The following is a 19,193-nucleotide window of genomic DNA, read 5'->3' on the forward strand; positions in this document are numbered from 1 at the left end:
AAGTCAAAAGGTTGTTCATTAGCGCTCCTCAGTTTTGTGGTTTTAACTTCAAGTTAAATTCATCGCGTCTTGGGTACTGGGACAATTACGGTACGCCACGTCAGCTAAGCTATGTTGAATCCGAATTCAGGACAACGTGGCACGTTGTGATAAACTTGGTATTCCTGAGAATATAGAGGGTAATCTTGTACAGTAATGGATTTTGATGTTTAGTCGAGAAGGCAGAGCGCGTCGGCTGCGGAGTGCTGAGAGAGTGAGAGGGAGCAAGGCACACTGGCACACAGAAACGGTGGAGTCGGCTGCCAGCCAATTCACGACTCACGAGATAGACAGACAGACGGACGGAGTGCTGAGAGAGTGAGAGGGAGCAAGGCACACTGGCACACAGAAACGGTGGAGTCGGCTGCCAGCCAATTCACGACTCACGAGATACACAGACAGACGGAGGACGAACGAACTACGACCGACCCCAAGATTGAAGAAGTGAGGGCGATCACATTATTAAGAGAATGAATTGAGTGAATGCTGATCGACGAACCATGTAATGGAGTGAGCGAGTGATCCAGATCAGACTTTAAGACCTACCGATTCCAGCTTCTGCTCCAAATTCAATGGCTACGAATCCTTCTCTCCTTCCTGAAATTGGACCCGATGGTCTCCCCAGAGAAGCCCCTGTTATTGCCTATACCGAGAAGGTCTGCCTACTCTGTGTGTGCCGATTTGTTTCATCTCTGTAATGCATTCCCGCTGACTAATCCTGGCAATTGTCTTTTTTTACTTTGACGATTATCAGATTATCGAGGAGGAGCAACTTCAATTGAGAAAGTATGCATGCTTATCCTTACGTCTTTCCTTTCATCATTTTTGGCTCCACTAAGTTTGTGCTCATGCTTGTACCTTCTATGTCCCTTGTTTACTTCCGAGTTGATTGTTCTTGATTTCGCATTTTCTTTTTCTGGATCCGACGTTTTTTTTTCTCTGTTTCGGTAGGGTTATCTCATTTTCCCACCTAATTGAATCATACTGTATTTCGATTCCTCTGATATTACGGGCGGGGCAACCATATGGACTAAACAACAGAGTCCTACTAATAGGATCTCCTGTTGACAAGAAGCGACTTGGTCTTTGGGATTTTTTCCAGTTTTAGATTGGTATATTTTTTTAACTGGTCTGAATTATGAAGGATATTACTGCAGGAGATAAGTTCAAGATAAGGCCATAGAACAGGGTTTATACTTTCGATTTTTTATGCTTGATGCTTGTGTTCCTCACGGGAGCAGCATGAATCATTAATATTACCTGATGCCGAGGTCCTACCTCCACGCTGGAGATTGTATGCATTCGTCATGACAATTGTGTATCTTTAATCCTTCAGTAAACAACTTCGGTAATTTTGGAATAGCAAAAGCCGGGGTAGAAATTTCCACAAAAAAAAAAAAAAAGAAAAGAAAAAAAGCGAGGGTAGAACTATAAAACTCCATTTCTTCCTTTGTATAGGAGAGCAAATAAAAGATTGGGAGTCACTGCAGTTTTTAATGCACATATGAAGGACATGGATATGATCATTGTTGAAACCATAGCATCATGGGATTGATGAATCTTTTGACAGTAGACATGATAATTGATGGAAGGTCTGTTTGGATTAATAAAAGAATGACATGAAATCTAGTTGACATTTTATAAGGATGGAGTTCGTACTTAACCAATATGGCAAAATCCATAGGACTGTTAGAATGTGTCAAGCCAAGCCATTTAACATTTGGGGCTGTAATTTATCACCACGCTCCACAGCTGACATCTTGGCAACTCCCTGCTCTAAGTAGCCATTTCCATGATTTGAACCTGAAATATGGGGTAGTCTTTGATGACAATTATTATGTACTTAACCCATAAGCCAAAAGCCCTAGGACTGTTGCTGCATTTACTTTATGTTGGATGCATGTCCAATTAAGTAGATACATATTCACTCCATCAAAACTTGGCACCAAAATACTGAACACAGATTTCAGCATTTATCCCTGGAACATCTTTTGGGCTGCAAAATAATTTAGGGTCCGTTTGGTTCGTGGACAGGACTGGAATTGGAATCACCTATTCCTGGCACCTATTTGGTTCAGTCGGAAATCTGAATCAGATTCTGATTGTTGCTGTTTGGTTCAACTAGAAGCCGGAAGCGGGATCAGCGAAAATTTCCAATTTTGCCCATGTTAGAAGAAGAAAGAGGCTAGATTCCAAATTTTTGTTTGGCTGGGCCTTGGTTTGGAAGAAGAGGGAGAGAAAGAAGAGGGGAAGAAAGAAGAAAGGAGAGGGGAGGAAGAATAAGGATCTGCTAATACCGACTGCCAACATTATTAGCAGCTGTGGGGGTGACAGAGGGGAGGAGGAAGAGGGAGAGAAAGAAAGGGGGTGGAAGAAGAGAGAAGAAGAGAGAAAGAAGAGGAATGCCTGTAAAATGCTGAGGACTTGGTCTTACCTCTCCAGAGATAGTGATCATTGGTGGCTAACTTGGATAGAGGAATGCCTGTAAAATGCTGAGGACTTGGTTGATTAGGGTTTTGGATTGAAGTGGTTTATTTATTTATTTTTTTGTCAAAAGAAAAAGAAGAATAAGGAGGCGGGGCAGAATGGCCATTCCCCCATAGGGGGAATCCCATTCCGCCTAGAATGGGAATGGGAATCCTATTCTGATCAACCAAACAGCTAGAACCAGAATGGGGGCCATTCCGATTTCAATTCCAGATGCATACTTCCACAAACCAAACAGACCCTTAAAGGTCGAAGTTTATGGCTAGAGACATTATTTAGGGGGTCTTGACTAAGCTCCCCAATACAAAAAGTTATTTGGTGAATGTAGAGAGGTATATTTAGATTCTATGGAGAAATAGGTTAATTTTATAAGCCTCAAGTTAGTTTTAGGCCTCTATTTTACCTTTGAATTATTGTTATGCAGGAATTATAGAGAGCCTCTTGGACTCTTGAATTAGTTTTGCATTTAGACTTTGGAGTTTCTATTAGAACTTTTTGCTTGATTTCATTTAGATTTTCTTTTTCACTAATGAAGCTAGGTTTCAATTATAATCTAAATATTTTATTTTATTTTTTGAATAAGAAGAAATTTCATTAAAATGGAAAAGGGCACAAGAAATTCTTGACCAGATTTCTCCATAACAAATGTGAAAACAAAACCACATTACACTAAACAAAGAACCTCTTTTTCAAAGTCAATATCCCCCAATATTCTAACTCAAAGATGATGATAGACTTGACTCTAAATCTCCTCTTTTCATTACTTTAAATTCATGATGAATTAGTACCCATTCCACAACTAATGAATGGATATGAACTACAATCCTTCTTCTTGACCTGTATTATCTTAAAAAAAACTGCACTCATTTCTTTCCTTCCAAATACCCCAGCATATTGTGAAGAGGAATGACTCAAGTATTTTATGTGCTACCCATCTTTTTTTTGATCAGCAGAAGAGAATTTTTATTAGTTTAAAAACAGATTACAAGTACTTCCCAGAGTATAACAATATAGAAAGGTCCCGGAATACAATGATCATCAACCTTCTTTTAACACATCCAACTACAGTTTTGCCCATTTATGTGCTATCCGTCTTTCTTCATAATTAGAAGTAAGTTCCGTCTTTATCACCACATTTATTTTTCAAAATGCTTATAGCGAGACATGAGCCCATGAACTTTTATTCATGCATATTGCCTTGTTATGATTAATCCTATGTGTGATATATATATATATATATATATATATATATATCAACCCTTACTAATGAGATATGTAACATACTGAACTTGCTAAGAATCTAAACATAATGTTTTCTTGATTACACCTTTGGTCAAAATACCATCTAAGAATCATCAGTCTTAACAAAGGGAAGGTATATCCCTTTGTAGCAGCCTTATTGGCTTATCATGAATACAGTGTCTATCAAATTCTATGTGCTTGGTTTTATCATGTTGATTCAGATAGATTATTGTCTATTATTCTGGGCTTCTTGCCTTAATGTCAAAGTATAGATTCATCTTACCATCTACAATCAGCTCAAGTTCTTGTAAGGTCTTCAGCCAAAAGAGTACACCATGTGACTGGGTTGAGCAACAATTGAATGCTTCTTACTTCTTTAAGGCATTGAATTCCTAACAATAAAGTTGCAATTCCAAGAAGTATACCTCTTATCATCCATTGAATAGAACATGCTCTTTGAAATTCAATCATTTTATGCAAGGGGTAAAACAGTTGTCTAGGGAATTCAGGACAACTTTCAAGTTCAACTGGATTCAGAGATCAACCAACAATATCGTTGATACTTTGGCAAGACAAGGAGTGAATAGAGAAATCTTGGGCTAGCAAGCATGAGAACATGGGTTTGAATCTGAGAGCGGCCACTTTGTGCAAAAAATTTCCAAAGGTTAGGACAGTATCCAGTCTGTTTGTATTCTGAATAGGGTGGCTTATCTTACCCAGCCCTTCAAACTGATATTTATATTAGGGCAACATTAAAAATATAAGATTACAACTTTGCCCCCATTAGTAAGAGATGGGGTAACTCAAAATAAGGAATCCTAGGCCCATTAACACTTAATAACAGAAGTATAGCCCAACAAGAAACAGGAAGGCATAACATAAATGGGTCGAGGCCCACACTGTTAGGTCTCACAACACTCCCCCTCAAGTTGAGCATAGATGTCCATCATGCCCAGCTTGCATACCAAGTCTCCAAATCTGGTTTTAGCAAATCCCTTAGTGAATGCATCAGCAACCTGTCTTGTAGATGGCATGCAAGGAGTACATAACTCTCTAGGCACAATCCTTTTCTTCACAAAGTGTCTATCAATTTCAATGTGTTTGGTCCTATCATGCTGAACAAAGAAGTTCAGCCACAATTTGTGCCATTGCCCGGTGTTCATCTTCAACACTTGACTGAGCCACCATGGTTTGTTTCTTGCTTCTCCAGTCCAGGTTACAAGATTTCCACCTACAAATGTGCAACATCTAGTTGTAGACCTCCTGTCTCTAGCTGATCCAGCCCAATCAGCATCAGTATAGGTTTCAACATTAAGTTTTTCATGCTTCTTAAATAACAACCATTTTCCAGGACGTCTTCAAGTACCTTAATATTCTCTCCACTGCCTTCATTTGTACAACTCGGGAAGCATGCATAAATTGACTAACAACATAGACAACATAAGCAATATTGGGTCTAGTGAATGATAGATAGAGAAGTTTACCCATAAGTCATTCATCAAAAAAAAAAGTTTACCCACAAGTTGTTGATATCTTTCCTTGTCTAGGTAAAGGCCCTCATCCTTTTCCTACAATCTATGGTTTTGTTCAATAGGAGTCTCACTAGGCCTGCTACCTAATTTTCTTGTCTCCTTCAGGAGGTCCAAGGCATACTTCCTTTGACAAATATAAATTCCTTCCTTAGACTTGGCACCTCTATTTCCAAGAAGTACTTTAGAGGTCCCAAGTCCTTTATCTCAAACTCAGAGGCCAAAAAGTTCTCAAGTTTTCTGATCTCTTCTGGATCATTATAGTATCCCACAGTCTTCATTGCCTTGCATAATCTTTCAAACCAAGCCCTAGGTGATTGCCATATGGGGCTCTCCTCAATCTGCATACTTTTCCATTCATGTTATAACCTGCTGGAGGATCCATATAAATCTCCTCTTGAAGATCCCCATTCAAAAAGGCATTCTCGACATCCAACTAGTGCAATTCCCAATTGTAGTTGGCTGCTAGAGACAGTAATATCTGTTTGGCTTCTTGTCCTTCCTCAAGGATGCTGGTTTAAGGTGTGGATGGAGAATCCAGCAAGTATCCTTAGTATGCTTCTCTCCCCCACAATGTGAACACTTCAAGTTCTTCTTATCAGTCCCTTTTCCACCCTTAGAACTGTTGGAAACAAGAGCTGACTGCTCACTAGGTTGAAATGGAACACCAATTCCCATTTCTTTCCGTCTCATCTCCTCATTCCTTATCAGGTAAAACACATGATGCAGACCTGGAAGTTCATCTCTCCCCAAAATTTGAGCTCTAATGCATTCATATGAATGGTCCAAACCAGCTAAAAACTTGAATATTTTTCCTTCTTTAATTTGCTTGTCATGCCTTTATTTGTCATTGGTTCTGTTCCACTCAAGGACTAAATGATGATCAAGTTCTTCCCATAAGCCTTCTAATGTAGCAAAATAAGTTGCTACAGTCATGTCCCCTTGAGTCAAACTAAAGATGTCTTGATTCAGCCTATAAATCCTTGCTATATTTTTCTTTCCACCATAAGTGTTGTACAATTTATCCCCAATCTTGTGGGCTGTTGTATAATACTGAACAATCCTCACAATTTTGGGAGTCATAGAAGTCATCAACCATGACATCATAGTTGCATTTTCCCTACACCAAGTCCTATAACTTGGTTCATCTTCCTTGGGTTCCTTAATCTTCCCATCGATGTAGCCTTGTAGTCCATGACTCCCTATGGACCATCTTGCTGAAATGGTCCATTCCCTATAGTTGTATTCATCTAGCTTCACATTAGTAATCTGAACCATAGGGTTTCCAAGGTGAATAACATTGTCAACAGTCCTAGAACCTCCAGAGGATACCTCACTAGTCCTAGAAGACATTATGAACTCAATCAAAGCAATACCGTGTAGCAAGTAGTCAACTATTTCATGTAGAGATTTCATAGCAGTCGACTACTATCAGTATTCTGTTTCTAGTAGTTGACTACTACACGGAGAGATTTCCTAGTAGTCGACTACTACCTCAACAGAACCAAAAAAGCAGCAAGTAGAACAGGTCTAATATTACTTCCCTTTACTCAAGCTTCGCAAACAAGCTTGGCTGGACTGTAAACTATTCTCCTGGACTGTTACTACTGGAAGTCCTGTTGCTAAACCTGTTAAATAGGTCTTTCTGGTAGTCCATACGACTACTTCACAGTTTCTTGCCCTACCTGGGCATACCAGCAACTAACCTGGGTCTCCTTGGAGTTTTTCCAAGGACAAAACCCAAAAAACTTCAGCCAACCACGATCAGCAGTAGAACTCCTTGTTAATCCAACAAAAAAAGAGAAAACTTAAGACGAAAGATGGGGTGAAGAAGATAGGCAAGCAGAATGAGATCGGCTTAATTCTCTGATACCATGTTTGTATTTTGAAATTTGGAATTGGGTGGCTTATATTAGGGCAACATTAAAAATATAAGATTACAACTTTACCCCCCATTAGAAAGAGATGGAGTAACTCAAAATAAGGAATCCCAGGCCCATTAACACTTAATAACAGAAGTATAGCCCAACAAGAAATAGGAAATCATAACATAAATGGGCCAAGGCCCACATTGTTAGGCCGCACAACATAGTCTACCCCTCCCAAGTCCCAAGACCCAGTTAGCTGGGACCAACATTAGGTAATGGCCTGTATTGGGAACTTGCCTCCCAGGGTGGAAGAATGTGATATAAAAGCAAAAATTTAGAATCAAAGGGGTGAGTATCAGGGGTTAGCTTCTCCATGCATTTTTCAGTCCTTACCACTATCAGCAAGTTTGTCCTTTTATTTACCACTAATATTTTCATGAATTGGTTAGGTATATTGAAGAAAATTATTCTAAAATCCGTGATGTTGAACGAGAGCTGGCAAATCTCTCACTGGAGTTGAAACTCACAGCTGGACCTAAGAAAGCAGGTAGTGGAATAATAGTTCTATACAATTTAAAAATGATATTAGTTCTATTTCTGTTTTATCCTTCATTTGTCTACTTCTATATGTACAACTAAACTTACTAGTTTCTGTTTTTGTATTACATGGAATTAAGCGCTTGAGCACTTGCGAAAGAAAATAGAGATGTCAACTGAGAGAATACGTGTTGCTAATTTGAAGGAAGAACAAGCACGCAAGGTCTGTAACACTTGCTTTGGTCAAGTTGAACCATGCTTGCTAGAGATAATTATTTTCCCCTAAAGGAAGTTCTTTAAAGATAATAAATTCTATCTGGAAAACTTTCTCTTGATTATCATAAATTTGATTTTTTATGAGTAATCCACAAATCTTTATTAATACATGAGAAAATATGTAACAAATAGGATCCAAACAAGCAATCCAAAAGAATTTCCATTTTATCACCATCTACACCCAAAACTGCCAGACAATTAAAAAAAAATCATTTTTTAAATGTTTTCTTTAATTCCTTCAGCATCAAAGCTAATCCCATCAATATACTATAATCATCCATACACATTCAAGAGAAGGGCCTTTCCATATTTTCTAAATTCTATGTTTCCTCTTCTCCCCAGGAAAAAAAATGTTTAAAAAAAACAGACAACAAAGGGAGCCATGACCCATAACACTGTCCCTTAGGAAGCCAATAGGATAACCAGGTCAATAGAGAAGAATGGAACGTATATTGAAAGGATACAGCCAATCCATGCCAAAAGAAACAGAGAAGATTTCCCATAAGTAGAAATAAGGATGCACTGAAGGAATAAGTGATCCAATGATTTCTCTATCTGCAAAAAACCATACCTATTAAGGATTGGAATGCCTCAGTTACTTTGACAGTTGATTCCAGGGATCTTGTCAAGGAAAACCAGCCACATGAAGACTTTAACTGTTGGAGGAATCCAATAACTCCAAATGCAATCGTCATTACAAACTATGAAGTCCCTTAGCCATGAAAAGTTGCACCAAAAGACCTTTGATTTCTTTCAAATGCTCTTATCTCTCTGATTGGGCTAGACTGACAACACCTTCCGGCTTCTGAAGCAAGAATATGTACTTCATCTCTCTACTCAGGAGTGAGGAGAAGTCTTCTAAATAGTGAAGACCAAACAATTCTGCCTCAGACAGACAAGAAAATCCATCACTCTATCAAATGGAGATGAGTCCTTGGAAAGGTGAGGACAAGGAGAAATCCAAACACCTACTCTTCTCTAGGTATCCTCCCAAATCTAACTTTTGAACCATCTATCACTATGAAGCCTATAAGAGCATTGTATTCATCAGTCTTTCAGATACTTCTCAAGAAATTAACACCAGAGGATAAAAAAAAAGTTGTCAAAGCCCAACTGAACTCATTTTTCCATATTTGGCAGTAATTACCCTCCTCCATGAAGATGCATTTTCCCTTGGGAATCCCCAAAGCCACTTCCCTAGAGGAGCTTTGTTAAAAAAACTCATCCTTCTGAAGCCAAAACCACTGACATATTAGGGCAACAAATTCACTTCTGTTTGACGAAGGGAAGATTTCTTTCATCCACTGTACCATTTCTTAAGAAGCTTTTTGTTTTTTATTGTTTCCATCTACTTAATAACTAAGGTTTATAGTGATATTTCTTCTTTTTTTCTTCAGTCATGTCCACAATCTAGTCTGACAATTTGTTAAGTAACTAGGCAATTTAGGCAGCATTTGGTAACTTTCCAATGGATAACCTTATTAAATGCTGCCTTTAGCCAAAATGACTCACTGGTTTAGGATAAATTAATCAAATATCATCATTTTTTTTTGATAATTGAAATAATTTTATTAATCAGCAATAGGCAATAGTACAAAGTCTCCAAGGAAAGGCACGATTTGCAACCTCTCCGGGCTAGTTAAGTACAGATTTCCAAATTAATAACAACTTACATAGAAGGAGCACAAAAAAGATCTTCCCTAGAAACCCCATGTTTGGCTAAAGCATCAGCCAAAGAATTAGTAGACCTACTAACCCATTTTAGCTCAACTCTCATATTGCTGGTTAACCACTTTACTTTTTTGATGAGATCTTTGTAGCCCCAAATGGTGGTATCCAAGTTTAGGAGCCACTTGTTACCACCTGAGAGTCCCCTTCAACTAGGAGATGCTCCACCCCAAGCTGGTTGGCGATCTGAATTCCTTGTACTGCGGCAAGGATTTCTGCCCTTGTGGAATCCCCCACTCCCACCAGTCCTGTGAATAGGGAAATTATGTTGCTGTTACCTGAAGGCCCGGGGTTGCCTTGGCTGCTTCCATCAAAGTTCAGCTTGATGACACCTTCCAAAGGCGGAATCCATTCTGACAGAATTCTATCATTCTTTGTTGAAGTGTTAGCTATTATTAGCCAATTCCTCCACAAGTCATCAAAGGAGAAGCCATCAAAGATTTCCACAGTTTTCAGCCAATGGATTGCTCTTGTTAGGATACATTCCTTCATTTCATCTAACCCTCTTTCCTTCTCTAAGAAAATTCTTGCATTCCTTTCCTCCCAAAGAGTCCACAGAGTGGCTGCCCTGACACATTTCCACATGACCTTACCTCTTCTAGTGTGCCAAACAAAGACAGATGGGTTGAATAACAAGCTTAAATCAGAAGGCATAGACCACCTACCTCCAAATAAACAAAGGCTCCACCTCCATATAGCTGTAGCAAAGGAACAGGAGATCAGCAAATGGAAACAGCCCTCATTTTCGGCCTTACACAAGGAACACCAATTTGGGGGAAGACAAAGCGAGGGTCTCTTTTTCTGTAAGTTTTCCAAAGTGGGATCAGCAAGTATCATCATTATCATGTGGCTTAGCTCACCTAAGTGGGATTAGCACTTACTAGCACCACTCCTGTTCATTCATGATAGCTTTAATAAGAGAAACATGAAAGGCAAGGAAAGAACTGGAGAGGCTGTCATAGAAATCATCATGGTGGGAGTGGTTCATTGGGTGAAGTCTATGGAGATGTTTGCAGATTTCTCAACAAGTGATATCATGAAAAACTGGAAGGAAGTGACTAGTTCTGATTGTCATAAGTCCAAGACAAGCCCTACTTGGTCTCCACCAATGATTGACTACATCAAGCTGAACTTCAATGGGAGTAGTGCAGGTAATCCGGGTTCCTCTAGTATTGGAGGGGTGTTTAGAGATAGTAAAGGCAGAATTATTGGAATATTTTCAGGCCCAATTGGAGTAGGTGATTCCTTAAGGGCTGAGGTTATGGCTGTCATGGAGGCACTACAAAGGCAAAGGACATGAGTGTTAGAAAGCTGATAATAGAAGATGATTCAAAGCTGGTAGTGGAGTGGTTGCAAAAGGAAGAAAAGGGATTCTAGGTTTTTAATAATGAAAAGAGATTCAAGTGGCTGACACAAAATATGGATGTGAAATTCAGTTTGGTTAAAAGAACTTACAAATGGGTTTGCTGAGAATTAGCAAAACAAGGGATGGAAGGAATTAATTGTTTTGGGCTCAATTGTAATAGCAAATTTCTTTTGTGTAGAGTTAAGAAAGATTACCTCTCCTAATCTTGTAATTATCATTTTATAATTCTATTGAAATTCTGTTATTGATCAAAAAAAGATGAGAAACATGAAAATATATATATGAATAAAATTTAAAAGATAATAGTGGATGTAGTATATAACATTTGATTCATAATATAAAGAGCCAATTTATGAAGTATATAAAAGAAAATGTGAAGTTGAATTGGCATGTAGTTAACATGTACAATTTCTTTAACCAACCTACTGTGTAAAAAAATCTATTAAACTGAAAATCAATCATAGGTAAAAATTCTGCTGATCCCAGGTAAACTTATGTTTTCAAACGTGGTTATGAGCTATGCTAAACAGATATGACAGTAACAAGAGTGGATAAGGTGTTGGATATGGTATTTATACTAAAAATTGAAGTATCTCGATATGGCACCTTTGTCATAGATTATGAACTCTATACAAGGCAATCTTTTTTCAATATACTGCATGAGATGGAATGTAAGACATTGAAAAAGGCACTGGAGATAGATATGCTCTTACTTCAGTACTGAGCCATTGCCCAACTGTTGTCCTGGCCATATGGGGTTCTTGGAAGGGGTGGACTGTATACTGTATAAGGACCTAACCTCAGAATTTTCTTGCACAGAGTGGCCTCTTTTAGTCTTGTACCCATGTTCTCATACTTGTTAGCCTGAGATTTTACCATCGCATAAAGCAATGGCCCTTATTTCAGTACTAAGTATGTACTAAATGTAGTCAATTGGCTGTGGATCTTTGAGAATAATAAAGGGGCAGCCCAGTGAAGACCAAACAATTGTGCAGATACACAGAGGCTGTTTCCAAGATTTGAACCTTTGTCACCCAGGTCACAATGGAGCAACCCAGCCACTGCGCAAAGGCTCATCCTCAGCTTTGAGAATAATACAAAAATGTTTATATTTTTTCTTTCAAATTATTGTACAACTAGTACAAGTTCTTATTTTGTTTGAGTTGGTCTAAATTTGACTACATATCAGAAAGTGTTGGTTTTCAGAAACAGGGTACTCATATTTTTTTTATCAGTAACTCAGAAAAATATTTTATTAAGATTAAGAGATAGCAGTACAACAAGAAATTGTGGAAGTACAAGTACACACTAGGTGTCTAAACCCCCCAAAATGTTACAGCTGAGCCCAAAACATAGTCCGTCTCTGTATCCCTTGCTTAGCTAGACCATCTTCCAGGCTGTTGGCAGATCTTCTAACCCAATTTTAATAAACATGTCCCAAGAGAGTCATTTGAACCACCTGAGAACATTCCTTAGGTGCCAAGATACTCCTTCCCCCTTCTTTAGCCAGTCCACAACTATTTTGGAATTGTTTATGTGAAGTGTTTTTGTTGCTTATCCCAATACTCCTACCAAAGAAAGAAAAAGAAGAAAAAGTTACTTGTCCAAGTATGACCCTTGATCTGGTAATAAGGAACTATATTCTTGCTTTTGAATTTGTTTTTTTTTTTTGTTTGATTTCAATATAAAACAGGAAATCTGGTATCCGAAGAAATTGATACTAGACGGCAGGCTTCTTTTTATCTGAATTCTCTTTTTGAAAGACCTGGTTACTGGACTCGACAGAAGCAGCATATTCATAATTTATCTCTCTAAGTTTGATAAAAGTTGTTTTCTTCCATCAAGATGTGATGCACTATCAATTCTTTTCTTTTTTGATCTGGGAGGGGGGTTAACTTTGTTCAGTTACTACCACGAAAAGATACCAAACAATAAAAAGAATAAAAACCTGCTGGTTTTCTGAAACAGGATTGGTTCACCAGTTGCCAGTTTTTATCACCCCCAGTTTTTAGGGCATGACTGAACTGGCCAGTGGACTGGCTCAGGGTTTTTCTGTCTGGTCAGACTGACCAGTCTGGCCTGGTTCCCTGAACACTGGTTACTACTTCTACAAAATAAATAAATAAAAGAACTATAAACCTATGTCTAAGATAGTGACAAGATTCTAGCTGCTATACTTGGTAAGGCCTGAGTCATGAGATCGTAGAACTGGATTTGTCTTCTTCCTTGAACGAAACTCACTTTGCATCAAAGAATAACCATTATAGACTTCTAGTTGTACATTACTCTCCGTCTGCAAGATCTATTTAGGGCTTTTCTTAGGGTGAATTTGAGGATTCCTACTTTGGCTTATTAGAAGGTGCAGGAATATATTTCTATTCCATCTGAAGGAAGAGGGAATAGGGAGTTAGGAGATTGTGAAGCATTGATCTTATGTTTTTACATATTCTTGTTTTCCTACTATCCTAGGGCACCTTGTCTTCTTCTACATCCTTTTGAAAATGCTGATGTATTTTTCATTAATCTAAAAGTAGTTATGGGTGGCTTAGGAACAGAAGATGGGTCTCTTGGCATCATCACAACATCGTGAAAGAAATACAAGACTTGCAAAGGGGAAAGGTTATAGATTGTAATTTGTAAATAGGACAGCTGTTATGGGGACAATGTAATGATGTTAATATTGTAAGATTATATAACAAAGTTGGGTTTAGGTGGCAAATACCAGCCCAAACCAGTGGGGTGGTAGTAACATTTCAAGTTATTATTTCAAAAAAAATATTTCATTCTTTTAATAATATTTCAAGTTACTATTTCATTCTTTCATTATTTTAATAATATTTCAAGTTACTATTCAAAAGAATTAAAAAAAATATTACTGATTATTAAAATCTTAATTAGTTTGGGTCTCTCTAAATAATTTTTTAATGATGATTTATAGATGCATTTTTCCATGGGCATCTTTCCTTTACAGCTAATGGAAAATTTTGGTTGCTTATTATTGCATGTCAGGTGTGGGAAGAAGCATCAAAAGCAGTAAAGGATGAGGAAGCACTAAAGCAAAAGCTCTGTGATGATCTAAACCAGCTGGTATAATTACATTTATTCATACATCCACTTTTTAATGAAGGGTGTGCAATAAGTCCTGTTGATGTTGCATTGAATAGGTCCAAGAAAGTAGTGCCACTCAATTTTATAGACTGGAGGAATTGAAAAAGCGACTTGAAGCTCTAAATCCAAGCAGGGCATCTACCTCTAGCCTGAATCATGTAAGTTCTACCTCCACTACACTGCAGTATTGTCTGTATGTAATGTAGTGGCATCTGTCACATTTCTATAGAGATGGGCGAAGTTCAGAAGTCCAACATTGCTAAATACATTGGGTTTAGAAACAATATTTCAGGAATATATCATTAATTGCTTGAAGCTGACTCCATATAATTGGGACCACTGATTTAAAAGGCATAGGTGAGGCACATTTGCCCCAGGTGCAGCATTTTGAAAAGGCTTGCACCTGGTGTGCGTAGTTGTCAAGGTGTTGCCTAGGCGACTAGGTGCCATTGGCTGGGTACCTTGCCCGAAAGCCTTGACTTTTAGCAACTAGGCACCCTTCTAGGCGACTAGGCGCCCACCTAGGCGGATAAGTACCCGCCTAGGCAACAAAAATGACAAGGCGGGCACCTTTTACAATATCACTTATATTGCTGTATCACATTAATGTATGTGTTGATACATTTTATTATATGCTATATATATTTACTATGTTTTAATGTTTTACTATTGAAATTTAAAAGATCTAAGAGTTTTGAGGAGAGAAAAAGAAAGAAAGAAAGAAAAAAAGAAAGAGGAAAGAAAGAATAGAATTATAAAGAGGATTTTTTTTCTATTCTCTCTCTCTAATTAAATAAAATAGAAATTCCATCCTCGTTTTTTCTATTTTACTTTCCATCTTGAATATTTATCATATAAAGTTAATAACCTTTTTAGCTGCTAATTGATATGAAATTACTCTATTAAAACTTATTATAGCAGTATTATTTGCCACATTTTCAGAGGAAATTTAATGTTCTTAATAAAGAGAATTGCTATTTTTTCACATAATATACATGCTGAATGGTATGTAAAACTAGGGAACTAACCAAAAGCTAGTTTTTTATATTATAATATTTTTATTGCCTAGGCAACTAGGCACCCCAGTGTCGCCCAGAATCGCCTAGATGCCTTGAAATATGTGCCTTTTCAAGAAATATGGAAATATTAGGGTTATCTGAAGAATGTTTTTAAGTGTGCACTTTATACATGGAATGCTTGAGGAAGAGTGGTAAGACTGAATAGGGAAATTTTACCCTGCCTTTGTGCACTTGTTAACCAGCAGTACATACCATCATTCAGTCGATCTCATCTAAGAGATCGTCACCATAATTTGTTCAATTTGTATTTTCCTACCTTAGCAAACTAAAGAGAAATTTACTATGTTTTAATGTTTTACTATTGAAATTTAAAAGATCTAAGAGTTTTGAGGAGAGAAAAAGAAAGAAAGAAAGAAAAAAAGAAAGAGGAAAGAAAGAATAGAATTATAAAGAGGATTTTTTTTCTATTCTCTCTCTCTAATTAAATAAAATAGAAATTCCATCCTTGTTTTTTCTATTTTAATTTCCATCTTGAATATTTATCATATAAAGTTAATAACCTTTTTAGCTGCTAATTGATATGAAATTACTCTATTAAAACTTATTATAGCAGTATTATTTGCCACATTTTCAGAGGAAATTTAATGTTCTTAATAAAGAGAATTGCTATTTTTTCACATAATATACATGCTGAATGGTATGTAAAACTAGGGAACTAACCAAAAGCTAGTTTTTTATATTATAATATTTTTATTGCCTAGGCAACTAGGCACCCCAGTGTCGCCCAGAATCGCCTAGATGCCTTGAAATATGTGCCTTTTCAAGAAATATGGAAATATTAGGGTTATCTGAAGAATGTTTTTAAGTGTGCACTTTATACATGGAATGCTTGAGGAAGAGTGGTAAGACTGAATAGGGAAATTTTACCCTGCCTTTGTGCACTTGTTAACCAGCAGTGCATACCATCATTCAGTCGATCTCATCTAAGAGATCGTCACCATAATTTGTTCAATTTGTATTTTCCTACCTTAGCAAACTAAAGAGAAATTTTCTTGATTTCCAGTCAATCCCTAGGTATTCATGGTTTACTTATTCCTGTCGGATAAAATTTTTCCTTGATTTCCATTAGTTCTAACCACCAAATGATTGATTCCTATCCTTTGTCCTTGTGCTGATGCTCTAAACAGGCATGGAGGAGACCTCCCATTCTTGTATTGGTGCCATGGGATTCCTGTTTATTTGTTTGTGCATTTGTGTTTGAACATGCATATTATGCTTGCATGCATATGCATGCGTGTGTGCATGTGATTGTGGAATATGTAGATGCTAAAACTTTCAGTTTATCTTTTGTTGTATGTATAGGATGGAAAATTAGTAAAACCTCCACAAAGCATCACAGCTATTCCAGACGTTTCCTCCAGTCCTTTAAAGGAATCAGTTGGTCAAATAACTGAAAATGTACCCAGTCAAAGAAATGATGGTAATGTAGTACCTGAAAAGGGTCAGAATCAACAGCCATCTGTTGAGGAAGAAAGAAAAGGAAAGAAAAGAAGTATGAATCTAGGAAGAGGGAGGGGAATTGGGGCTTATCCCAAGGGGAGAGGATCATCTGGGCCTGGCTGGACTGGTGCTGGGTTTGATGTGGATGGCAGGACTTGAGCAAAAGGCCATTTGAAACTGTTTTGTAAGGTTGTGTGATGAGGAAGCCAACTTTTATCATCCTTGTAGGTATTGTATTGACCAACTATTCTTTTTCTCCAAAATTTTGTAACCTCTCAATCCGTTCCATTCTATGTAGTTCCCTTTTAACCTGTAGTAATAAATGTTTATTTGCCACTTCAGACCTGTATATATTAGCATTGATTTTTCACTTCTTACCAAATGCATGATCAATTAAAAGAACATGAAAAACCTTTTTTTTTGTTTGAATTTTGTCAGTAAGCTGGAAAATAACCAGCTTTTGTCTTGGTATTGAACTCTTGTTTCCACTGTAATGCACACTGTATTCTTAAATAACTTTTGTTTCTATTATTTTTAGTTGCTCCTTTGTATTTTTAGTTTCATTACGAATTCATTCCATCTTTGACATTTGATCTTTTTTCATCCTTCATTAAATCCTTCGGTACCTCCCCTGTATTCATCTGGTTAGGAGTTAGGTCCTTTCCACTCTATAATATAATGCTTGCACATCCAGTAACTTATCATGTTGTGATCATCATTAAACCATTTTATTTGTTCTATCCCTCTTGCTTACGCCTTTGGGTTGTCAAAGAACTGGGCCTGGGTTTAATGTCAAGAACTAATAATTGGGCTCCAGATGTCCCGTCCAGGTAACGGCCCAGTCCATTGATTCATAAACCATGCGTTTTCTTTAAAACGTTAACGCTCAAGCTATGTTATCTTTTCCCTATCAAGAATTTTAGCTCTTCCCTAGACTGGAAACTATTAACTACTTTGATCTTCATTTGGTATTGATTCGGGAAACCCTTCTTTTAATCCTTTGCCTTTTTGGGTTTAATCTAGAAGAGACCCGTGCCATGCATGAGCTGGTGACATGTTACATTCAGTTTCTTAACTGAATTGGTTGTGGATGAGATTAGATAGCCTCATAGCCCCGCATTTATTTATTTATTTTTTTACATATTACTAATAAAACACCCCTTTATAGTTTGCAACTGCTTTACTTAATAATCTTCCATCAGGAACCATTTGCATCTTCATCTTCTAATGAGTTCAGGGTTTTTAATGAAGTAAAACACTCCCGCCACATTATAACATGGTCTATGTATGATATAAGATTTTCCGCTTATATCAATGCCTTTTCACATTTTCCGCTTGTTCTAAATGGTCACTTGACCATTTCTAAATGGTAAAATGCAAAGCGTATGGAGGTTTGATTAAGTAAACCGATTGCAAAGCGTTTCTATAGAAGATCTTTTAGTAATATGAAAATTACAGGATAGATTTTAATAAACATATAAAATTATATGGGTGTCTAAGTAAATAACCCTAAAATGATATATATTGTTGGTTCAGAGAAAGGAGAAAAGAAAAACAAAATGAGGTATTACAGCTTGCAGTCTTTAGCTAAACTTGGTTGTTTTTCATATTCTGAGGTACTTCAACTCAGGAAGGGAGCTTGACATGGCTTTATGCTTGAACACCCAAGCCCCATATTATAGCCGTTATATATCAGAGTCATTTCTCCATGGCATTTTTGCCGGGCCAATGCCATGTAGGTGTTTTGCTTTTTCTTTTTTTTGTTTAGTTGTGAAATGTTTTTAAGCCATTTCAAGCAATCGAATGCCTTGGATTCAACAAGAGCCACTTTTTGAAGAAAACATCATTTTAATATTTCTTGCAATAGAGACGACATTTTTACTATTTTGCCTGTGGCACCTAATGAGTAATGACACCTGAGTGGCACCAAATATAGATATAAAATATGCACAAACACATGGAATTAACTTTATCCAATTCCAAGGAGGGGCAGTTGCATGAGAAAAATTAAAGAATTAGCCTGCTTGTTATTATGGATTTGTACTCGTCAACAGCAAGCTACTCACTTAGTTGACGATCCTTGGTATAAAATTATAGAATTTGCCCTGTTTGTTATTATGGGTTTGTACTCGTCAACAGAAAGCTACTCACTTAGGTGACGATCCTTGGTATAAAATTAAAGAATTGTCCTGTTTGTTACTGTGGATTTGTACTTGTCAACAGCAAGCTGCTCACTTAGGTGAACAATCCTTGGAAAGAATTTGCTTGTTTGTTATCGTAGGTTCTCTCCATAGTTTGTACTTATCATCAGCAAGCTACTTACTCACTTAAAGAACTTACCTATTTGTTATCATAGATTTTCTCCTACCTTGTACTTGTCTCAGTTGTCATCAACACTTTTAATGCTCTTTTAATAAAATATAATTTCTCTTCCTAAAACTAACCTTGGAAAACATTTAAACATCTGTTCATCAAATTACCTAAGTATATATAC

At 37.2% G+C, this 19,193-nt stretch overlaps 1 protein-coding gene across 1 annotated transcript; it reads left to right on the forward strand.

Moving 5' to 3' along the window:
- The first annotated feature begins 197 nt into the window (after window positions 1-197).
- LOC148847913 (uncharacterized) lies at window positions 198-17,040 on the forward strand. The gene is made up of 7 exons (XM_088952486.1): window positions 198-695; window positions 794-825; window positions 7,615-7,712; window positions 7,843-7,925; window positions 14,082-14,159; window positions 14,237-14,338; window positions 16,562-17,040. The coding sequence occupies exons 1-7, from the start codon at window positions 612-614 to the stop codon at window positions 16,856-16,858; spliced, it is 774 nt and encodes a 257-aa protein (XP_088808612.1). The 5' UTR covers window positions 198-611; the 3' UTR covers window positions 16,859-17,040.
- The last annotated feature ends 2,153 nt before the right edge of the window (window positions 17,041-19,193 follow it).

Source organism: Nelumbo lutea, chromosome 6, assembly GCF_056320005.1.
Source record: "Nelumbo lutea isolate HS-2025 chromosome 6, American lotus-T2T, whole genome shotgun sequence".
NCBI lineage: Eukaryota > Viridiplantae > Streptophyta > Magnoliopsida > Proteales > Nelumbonaceae > Nelumbo > Nelumbo lutea.